Raw genomic sequence first — 10,936 nt, forward strand, 5'->3', positions numbered from 1 at the left:
GCTTGTGGGTTTGAGCCCCACATCAGGCTCTGTGTTGACAACTCAGAGCCTACTTCAGACTGTGTCTCCCTCTCGCTCTCTGCCCCTCCCCCACTGTGTTCTGTTTCTCTCAAAAATAAACATTAAAAAGTTAAAAAAAAAAAAAAGTCTTACTTTTCTGAAACAATGGTGATAATAAATAGTAGTTGTATTTTAACATCCCAATACTTAGCAAAATAAATGATGGGTATGTCAGCTCCCAAAGCTACTTTTGGAACTGCTTTGGACTATTACATGCCAAAGACTAGGAACCACTGCATTAATTTACCACTTCCCATAGTGTACATTGTGGTGCCAAATGAGCTGCTGCCTATGAGTAGGAACTACAGTATCTTCTTTATAGGTGAGGAAAGTGAAGCTTAGAGATGGTTCAGCACTTTGTCCAAGGTCACAAAGATACTAAGTGCACAAACGGGAATCAAACCCAGGTCTATCTGTTTCAAAAGCCATGCTATCTTCCTCATAGATGGACAAATATAAAAAAATTACTATAATGAATTCAAACCCCAGCCCCCACCAGAAATTAAGCTCCCAACTCCTTTCACTCATAGCACCTGTCACAATATGTCACTTCTTATTTATTTGAGTGATAATTTGTTTGTCTAGCATCCTTCTTTACCCCAAATGTGCAAGACTGAAAGGACCATGGCCATCAAGAACAGGCACCATATCTGTTTTTCTGCCTCTGCACACTCAACATGTGGCACAGTTAACATAACCTAACAGAGAAGGCTCTGGGTTCTGACAGAAGCAGAAGCAGATGTGATCTTGACTCAAACACATTTTTTAATCTTTTCTAGTTTCAATTTCCTTATCTACAAAATATATTATCTAACCCACAGGGCCATGATGGAGGGATCAATGATTTAATACAGATGAAGTATGTAGCATGATCCCTTACAGATAAGCCAAAACTGAAGCATGATTTATACACAAAAATGCTAGCTTTTATTACTTTCGCAATTATAGCATTTAATAAATATTTGTTGAGGGGCACCTGGGTGGCCCAGTCAGTTGAGCATCCGACTTCGGCTCAGGTCATGATCACACGGTTCGTGGGTTCGAGCCTGGTTCGGGCTCTGTGCTGGTAGCTCGGAGCCTAGAGCCTACTTCGGATTCTGTGTGTGTGTGTGTGTGTGTGTGTGTGTGTGTGTCTGTCTGTCTCTCTCTCTCTCTCTCCCTGCCCTTCCACAGCTCACACTCTGTCTCTAAGAATAAACATTAAAAAATTTAAAAATTTTAAAAACTATAATAAATAAATAAATAAATAAATAAATAAATAAATATTTGTTGAGGAGCACCTGAGTGGCTCAGTTGGTTGAGTGTCCAACTCTTGATTTCAGCTTAGGTCATGATCCCAGGGTTGTGGGATCAAGTCCAGCATCAGGCTCCGTGCTGAGCATGGAGCCTACTTAAGATTCTCTCTCTCTCTCCCCTTGCCCCTCTCCCCACTCTTTCTCTGAAAAACTAAATCAATCAATAGACAAATAAATAAATATTTCTTGAATGAATGAGTCCAAGTGGATAGTCTTACATATACTAAAATAATAATGTTTATTTATTGGCACTTGCATAAAAAAGAGAGGAAGTTAAAAGTACCTATATACACCCTCCTTCAAATTACCAAAAAGAACACTTAAGAATCAATATAAAATTAATTTGCCTTATCATCAACTCAATCTCTAATATTTTTCTAACATGCCTGTTAAATTTCCCCCGATTATTTCCTTTTACTTCACAAAGTAACTGTTCCAAACCATCACTGTTAAGTCACAACCATGCAAATGTCCAGCTCCCTGATGTTTAAATTTCACCAAGAAAAACAGAAACAAAGAACTCCCTCAACACTCTGATTCCCCCCCACCACGCCTACAAATTGATCAACAAACTGTCCTCCTATCTTCCAGGAAAAAGCAACCTTCTTACACGACTGACTAAAAACAGGCTTGCGTTTGGGATCCTGCTCCCTCTCCCATCTTTAAGCACTCCATAGTATCATGTACCTTCAGCCTCTCACCACCTCCATGCTGGTTTTCTCCTCTCAGGTTATAAGGAACCTATTTCTTAAGGAACTACTTACTACCCTCTTCTCTCCCCTTCCAATCAGTCAGTGAAAAAGTGCCTCATTCTTTCTCTACTTCTTTATTTTTCTTTTAAATGCTTATTTATTTTTGAGAAGAAGGGGCAGAGAGAGGTGGGGACAGAAGATCTGAAGCCAGCTCTGCGCTGACAGCAGAGAAGCCAAATGTGGGGCTCAAACTCACAAACCCATGAGACATAACCTATGCCGAAGTCAGACACTTAACTGACTGAGCCACCCAGGTGCCCCTTCCTTAATTTGATTCCCTCCTGAACCTAATGCTATCAGGCTACTGCTTCAACTGAAACTGTTGGCTGTTTTTTGTTTGTTTGTTTAAGTTTATTTATTTACTTAAGTAATCTCTACCCCCATCTGGGGCTAGAACTCACGACCCTGAGAATAAGTGTCACATGCTCTACTGACTGAGCCAGCCAGGCACCCTCAATTGAAACTGTTTTAAGATTAACCAATCACCTCACAGTTGCTTAACCCAATGAACACTTTTAGGTTTTATCTTACATGGCTTCTCAGATACATTTGACACTGCCAATGATTCCATTCATTGTCTTCTGGTTCTTACTTCAATTTATTACTATGTCTTTCTACCCTTCATTTATGTTCTTATATTCAACCCTAGGGGTATCAGAAGCCCCTAGAGGTCTTGTTAAGACATAGACTGTTGGGCTTCAACCCCAGTTTCTGACTCAGAAGGTCTACACCAGGGTCCAAGAATATACATTTCTAACAAGTATCCAGGTAATGCTGAGGCTGCTGATTGCAGGAACTACTTTGAAGCCACTCTGAAGCCCTAAATTAATCCATTTCCTAGCTTTCTGACGTGAGCTCTACTCTCCTCTCTCTACATTTTTTCCCTGAACAATCTCATCCATATTCGTAACTTCAATTATCACCTATATGAGGTTACCAGATTTAGCAAATAAAAATATAAAAGCTTGGTTAAATTTGAATTTCGTATAAACAACAAATAGTTTTTAGTATAAGTATGTCCCAAGTATTGCATGCAACATACTTACAGTAAAAAATAATTACTGTTAACTTGAGAGTCAAATTTAACTGGGCATTCTATATTTTCTCTGGAAACACTACACCAAATTTCTAAATACCATCACTTCTTGGCCTTTTGGCTAAGATAAAGTGCAACTCTCTAAATACCATACCCATATATGCAAATGCCTCCCAGTGCAAATTACCAGTTGAATGTCCCACCAGCCCTTTAAACACAACAGATCCCAGGGCACCTGGGTGGCTCAGTCGGTTAAGCGTCCACTTCAGCTTAGGTCATGATCTTGCAGTTCATGAGTTCTAGCCCCATATCGGGCTCTGCGCTGACAGCTCAGAGCCTGGAGCCTGCTTTGGATTCTGTGTCTCCCTCTCTCTCTGCCCCATCCCTCCCCTGCTCATGCTCGCATCTCTCTCTCTCTCAAAAAAAAAAAAAAAAAAAAAAAAAAAAGAAAGAAAGAAAGAAAGAAAGAAAGAAAAAGAAAAAAACCATTAAAAATAAACACAACAGATCCCAAACGGTACTTATTACTTCCCCCCAATCCTGTTCCTAGCCCCTCAGTAAACTGTATCATCAAAAACTCAACTTACCGAGGACAGACACTTCTAAGTACTCTGGGACTCCTCCTTGACCCACATACCTCATATGCTATCTCTAGGTCTGATCAACCCTACCTAAATATCTCAAATTCATTCTCTTTTCTTCTCTTCTTTATTGTTGAACACTCAACCACTAAACATACCACATTCGCTCTCCTCTCCATGACTTGACACATGCTATTTTCTATGCCTGAAAACCTTAATTGTTACAACTCAAGTGCTACCTACCCCATGAAGCTGTTCTTTCCTCTCCAGACAGACTTCAGGGCTCCTTCCTCTATTCTCCCAATGTACCTTACACAATTTTTTTAGAGTAATTACATAAGACTGTGATTCTGTATCTGTACAGAGGTGGCACAAAGCAACAGAAAGAATACAAGTTTGGAAAAAAAAAAAAAAAAAAAGAAAGAATACAAGTTTGAAGCCAGTTCCTATTCCAGTTCTGATGCTGCCTTTGAATTTGGCAAATTACTTAACTTCTCCTTTTCTCAGTTTCCTCATGTGTAAAATGGAGTAAAGATCTGCCCCTCATATGGTTGTAGAATTTAAGTGAGAATGCATACAGCATGCTTAACACAGCTTCTGATGAGGCACGCTCAATAAATAATTACCCCTTTTTCCTGTATCTTTATTCCTCCTTACACTATTAATTTCCTTGAGAGCAGAGGCCCTGTCTTTTCATCTTCTGAAAACTAAATAACTAACACAACTTAGCCTACAGTATCATGGTTAAGGGGTTGGGAATCTTGAACCAGACTGCTTGGGTTTACATTCTAGCTCAACCATTTACTAGTTGTGTGACATTTAACAAGTGACTACCTGTCTCAGCTTCTTTATGTGTAAAGCAGGGATAGTAATAGTATTTAATTCCTGGGTCCTGCTCATCAAATGGAGTAATATATGTACACCACTTATAACAATGTTAAACAAGTACTATGAATCACAGTTAGCAAGAATAAAAACTCAGTGAATGAATGACAGCTCGACTGTGACTTTAACATCCAGAACAGACTCTTAGTAGAGGTATTCCCACCTTTCAAAAGTTCATGTAACTCCACTTTGCTTTCACAAAAGACCTAGGTCAGTTCCTGCATTTGCCAACCAAAAGAAATCTGAAGATTTTCACTTTTAAGAGAAAAGGCAAAAAGCGAAAAACAGCCTTCAGCTTTGTTTTGCAGAGAACAGTTACAGAGCAGTGTGCAGCGTGAGAAGCGAGAGTGGCACGACCGAGCTCCTTTCCCAAGAACCACACTCAGCATCTCAGCATCAACTTGATGCTGCTGTAGCTCTGAACTATGTAAGCATTGGTGCTTTCTCTTCATTTATTTTGTGCACCTGGGAGTAAGATGTGTCCTAAGGTATCAGAAAAGCCTAAGAGTGGTTAGTTTGGGGGGTCTAGGAATACTCAAAAATTTTTCCATATAAACCAATGGTAATCAATTCATTTTACACCATTTCAGCTTACAAAAGTTTTCATAGGAACACTACTTTCAGATGGGGGAGGGGGGAGGCTATATTATCAGAAATATTATCAGAATATTTTAATATCAGAAAATATTAAACATTTTCTATTTCTTGCCTCCTATTTTCCAAAATTCGAATGCAACATGGAAAACACTACACATGATTTGTTTAATTGGCTTTTCTATCATAGCCCACACTATCAATTATGAAAAAAAATTACAGCCTATTCACCTTGAGTAGCCTTAATATAAACCAAAGAGAACTGAGTTGGTTCGTATCCACTTACACTTAAAATGTAAACTGTTAGGGGGATTTTCATTATCATAATTTTGATATTCAGAAAGAACACTCAATTCATAGCACAATATTTGTTAAATTTATGTACCACAGACAAGGCATAATGAAAGAAAAATTGGATCTGGAATTTTAAAAAACTGGTTTTGTATCCCAACTTGCTACAAGACCTTGGTGAAGTCACTTATTCCTTCAGGCTCAGTTTCCTCATCTGTGAAACAGAGGCTCTTTTATTCCAATTTTTGAGCATGTACTTTGTGCCAGTCATTTGCCCAGGAATTGAGGATTCAGGTCAAATAAGACCAGAGTGTATGTAAACAAAATTCATTGATGTATAGATGCTACAGCAAAAGTGAAAGCAATATACAATAGAAAAAAAGAGAATTACTAATTCTACCCCAGTGACTATTAAACTATGTCTTAAAAGAGGAGAAAATCTAGGCAAAGCTGCCTAGTTTAGAATACCACGGGCAGAAGAAATGGCATGTGCAAAGGGAGAAAACAAAACTCAACAGGATATGCTTTTGAGTAAAATGCAGATAATTTGCAGACTGAGTAGATTCGAAAAGGTGGGAAGGATAACCAATGATACTGAAGACAGAAACAAAGGCTGAAACGTGGATAGTTTGGATGTGACACTAAAAAGTTCACACTGTATCACACGAGACAGGGTCTTTAAAGGGAATGGTGTCATCAGATCTGTAGAGACACAACAGCATCATTATACAGTGTTTTGAGGGAGGCTGTGACTACAGGAAAAAGGATGAGTAGGAAATGCAGTTCAAATGAGAAATAAGAAATAGGGAAGAAAAGGAAGAGACAATAAAAAAATTCTTCAAAGGTAGAATCCACAAAACTTGGCAAACAAAGCAACGGCTTTGGAAGAAGAAGAGTAAGAATTTACCATCTGGGGGGAAAATAAATGTCATGGATGCCACCATCCCCCACCCCACACCCCACAGACACACCTCATAAGCCTTCTCAGCACAGCACAGGAAGACATAGAGTTGACGAATGAAACAAAGCTTTTTGGCGTCCCTGTCCTGAAATAATACTGCCTTTAAGATGGTATGAGAAATAAAATATTACCATCATTTATTATTTTATTATATTATTTATATTTTTAATATTATTAATTTGCTTATGTAATAACTAGAGTCTCAAGCAAAAGAACTGTCCAAGAAGAAAAAAAATCATTTTTTGCCAAAACAACTAACCAATGTCTCCATATTGATCCCCAGTCCGGGTTTCCAATCCAGGTTCCTAAGGATAGCTAGATGATTTTTCTGAACATGTTTATCTCATTCTCCCACTTAAAATCCTGCAATGTCTTCCCACTGCTCTCAGCATGAGCCTCATCCTAGAGGCAGAATAACACAGGCTTTGAAGACTGACTACCTGAATTTGAATCTAGTCTGCCATTTATGAGGTGTGATCCCTGGTAAATTGCTTGACCTCTTTGTACTTCGGTTTCCTCATCTGTAAAATGGGAGTAATAACATGGTTGTGAGAACGATGTCTGCCACAGTCTAAGCACATATATCAATAATAATAAGTTAATATTTATGAAGTCACACATAATATACACTACACATTGATATATGAATACCATCTATTATCAGTGTTGGTGTTATGATCAACATTATCATCATCACCATTTTCATACCTTTTCTGTTCCAGGCCCACTGGTCTTGCAGTTTTTCAAAAGAACCATGCATCTTTCCAACTCAGGGCTTTCCTATATGCAGATCCCTCTGTCTGGAACACTCTCCATGCATTTGCCTAGTCCATTCATTCTTCATAATTCAGCTTACACATCCTTCCCGCAAGGAAGCCTTCCCTAGCCAGCCTCTGCCCCCAACCACACGTAGGTCAGACTCCCCATTTTAGGCTTTTCTTGAAAAGCACTTGTCATAGTGTGTAATTATATATATTATTTGATTAATTACTTGTGCAATGTCTATCTCCCCCACTAATGTATAAGCTCAATGAGGGAAAGGACCAAACGGACTCCTCGATCCCCTGATACAGAACAGACCACAAATACTTACAGAATAAAAGGAAACTACTGTCAGATACAAGAGAATTAAAAAAAAAAAAAAAAAAAAAAAAAGGTACCAAGTATAGAAAAACAGTAATACATATTACTTTCCTTTTACAAAAAGAAATAAACAGTTACTAAGGTCTCATTTACAGAGCAGAAAAACCGATTTACCCATCTAATGGGGAGAAAAATCAGCTTGGGTTGTTTTAACATACAAGCCAGAAACTGACTAACTAAAAATCTGAATTCACCAGATAGAAAAGAATTTTAAAAATTTTTTTATTTAATAAAATGAAATGCTTACTTGAGCATTGTCAGGTTCTTCTTTAATTTTGTCCAGAAGCCCCTGCTGTGGTGCCATTGCCTTGCCACATTCACCATCCAAAGGTTCTTTCATTCTAATTGTTTACGTAAAGGAATTCCCCAGTCTAAAGCTAGTAGATTTCTTCTTGGGAAAGGATAGCTGGACTCCTAAAATACAACATAAAGGATTGGTATTCAGGTTTATTCTTCTCATTTTTTCCTTCATGTTTATATTAAAAGCTTTGTGTTGCGCTCAAGGCTTTAGAGTTGAGCCTTTGAAAAACAATTCTTCTGGGGCCATAACTAACTCTAGTCTCCCCTTCTCCTTCCTTCTGCTCCTTTAGTAGTTCTCACCACATAAGGAAAGTTTCCCGGCCACAGCTCCCAACCTCCCTAATAACTTTAAAGCCAAACGCTCTGGTCTCTCAAATGCTGAAAGTTACAAAGGGAACCAGAGCAGCAACCCAAAATATGGGAAGAAATTACCAACCGCTCAGAGGAAAGGACTCGGAAAACAGTTTCTGACTCCAGGAGAATTAGTACTTGGAGGCCCACCTCTGCTTTTATTTCTCAAAGTGGAGACACACCAAGCTCCCCACCCCCCACTTCTAACTCAGCCGCTGCTGGAGGCCTCCATAAGGGCCCCATTTCTTGGCCTAAAGATAGACCAGAGCTCCAAATGCCATCACAAGTGAACAACAGTACACCCTTGTTTAAAGTGGACCACCTGCACCTTCCAGGATCTCCCTGGGAACCATTCCCACGAATAAGCCCCCCTAAGCTTTGCTTCTTAAATGCTTCCCTGTAAACAAGAAATTCTATTAGCCATTCAGCAGATTTCCGTTCCCCTAAGGGTAAACGTTCTAAACCCGAACCAAAAAGGAAGCCCCCCAAAGTTGTCTTTATCCAGAGTCAAGCCAGGCATGGAAATGGGCAACTGGTGGGAAAGCCTGCGGGGAAGAACACATGAGAACTTTCGACCACTTGCCACAGTTACAACCATCTAAGGGTGCTCATCCCTCTTTGGAGTAGGGTATTCGCTCCGAAAGTCTCGTCCCCACCAATAATCTCCACGCCCGTCACCGAGTTCAAACGCGGCAACGTTGTATCGGAGGGAGAGAGAACGCGACCCGCAAATCTCTGTCACCGCGTCCCTGCAGCGAAATCCGCACGGCGTCAGCCGCGCAACCCGTCCGGCGCCGCCCCCACCCGGTGCCCGCCTCATCACGTGGCGCGCCCGCCGCCCCGCCCCGCGCAGCCCTGGCCGCCGCCACCCGCCGCGCTCACCTTCTGGCCACCTCCCGGCTCCCGGGGAGTACCGGGGTGGGTAAGGCCGCCTAGGACCCAATGGCTTGCGCCCAAAGACCAGGATGATTTCCTCTTACTGAAATTCTTCCGCTTGATCCATCACAACGCAACACCCAGCCAACCGTGCGTGCGCAGCCCTGGTCTCCGCACCCCCCCCCCCCCGTTTCCCGTCATGCCCCGGACCTGAGCCGAGTGGGTCTTCCCAGGATTCCCCTTTGCTCAATTATGGTTGACTTCTTAAAGAGACCAAGACCCAAGCGTGAGAAGGTAGAAGTAAGAGTTTGGGGCAGGAAGTTGGGGGCATTAGAAATCCTGCACTATTCTTTAATGCCGGTTTCCAGAAAGATGGCCTGTTAAGAGAATATAAAAATAAATAATGGCTGACATTTATTAAGTCAAGTGCTTGCTAAACACTTGTCCGGCATCATTCCACTTAATCCTCACCACACCTGCAAGAGGTACAAATTTTTATCTGGGAGATGTAAATGAATAGATTAATTAACTTGCTCGAAGCCAAGTGGTATTTTCCATTCAAAATTGTTTTTTGATTTGTGACTGCTGTATAGTATTCCATTTTATGAACATGCTACAATTTATCTACTATTTATGTACATTTGAGATGTTTCCAGTTCTTGGTTATTAGGAATGTTGCTGCTGTGAACATTCCTGTCTTTTGTTGCAAGTTTGCTAGGTTTATGCCTAGCAGTGAACTTGCTTGTTACATACACGTAAAACTTAAATGGAGAGTTACAGTTGCCCCACATCCTTGCCAATAGCTACTATTGTACATCTTTTTAATTTTAACCATTTTTGTGGGGGTATAGTGGTATCTCTTTGTGATATTTTATTTTTATTATTATATTTTATTTTTAAATCATCTTTACACCCAATATAGGGCTCAAACTCACAAACCCGAGATCAAGAGTCACTGTCTCCACCAACTGAACCAGCCAGGAGCCCCTCATTGTAGTTTTAATTTGGATTTCTCAGCTTTCTAATGAGGTTGAGCCCTCTTTTGGATATCTGGATATCCTCTTTTATGAAGTGCCTGTTCAAGACTCTTACCCATTTTTGTATTGGATTGTATGCCATTTTATCATGGGTATATATTCTCAATGAGTCCTTTCTTGAAAATATGTATTACAAATTATCTTCTCCCAGATATAATTAGTTAAGAGGAGGTCATATTGGCATAGGGTGGACCCTTAATCCAACATAATTTGTGTCCTTATAAGAAGAGGAGACATAGAGACAGACATTTGAGGAAAGAACAACAGGTGACAATTGAGGCAGAGACTGAAGTACTGCAGCTGCAAGCTGAGGAATGTCAAGGATTAAAGGTAAACACCAGAAGCTAGAAGAGACAAGGAAGGATTCTCCCATACAGATTTCAGAAGGAACAAGGCTCTGCTGATACCTTGATTTTGGACTTCAAGTCTCCAAACTGTAAGACAATAAATTTATGTTTGTAGCACTTTCTTACAGCAGGCCTGGAAACTAAGATATGGTTGACTCTTCCAACCCATGAAAATATTATATCTCCCCATTTATTTCTGTAATTTCTCCTAATAATATTTTATAGTTTTTAAGTATAGAGATCACACATCTTTTTTAGATTTATTCTAGACCTTTGATATTTTATGGTATTTTAAATGGTAAAATTTCATTTTTTAATTGTTTTTATTTCCAGTGTAAGTATAGAAATACAATTGTTTTTTGTATGTTGGTTTTGAAGCCAGCACCTTTGCTGAGTTCATTTATTAATTCTAAGAGTTTATCCATAT

General features: G+C 39.8%; 1 protein-coding gene across 5 annotated transcripts in view; it reads right to left on the reverse strand.

Moving 5' to 3' along the window:
* Positions 1–9,271, reverse strand: part of ZMYM6 (zinc finger MYM-type containing 6) — a 42,814-nt gene extending 33,543 nt beyond the window's left edge. For 2 of the 5 annotated variants that reach the window (XM_042951540.1, XM_042951536.1), the window contains exon 1: positions 7,846–9,006. In XM_042951540.1, the coding sequence (XP_042807474.1) occupies positions 7,846–7,938 (93 nt within the window). In that variant the 5' untranslated portion in view covers positions 7,939–9,006. Of the gene's footprint in view, positions 1–7,845; positions 9,007–9,131 lie in introns of those variants that run through there. The other 3 variants (XM_042951537.1, XM_042951539.1, XM_042951538.1) reach the window with 3 other exon arrangements.
* Positions 9,272–10,936: the final 1,665 nt, after the last annotated feature.

Source organism: Panthera leo, chromosome C1 (assembly GCF_018350215.1).
Source record: "Panthera leo isolate Ple1 chromosome C1, P.leo_Ple1_pat1.1, whole genome shotgun sequence".
NCBI classification, from domain to species: domain Eukaryota; kingdom Metazoa; phylum Chordata; class Mammalia; order Carnivora; family Felidae; genus Panthera; species Panthera leo.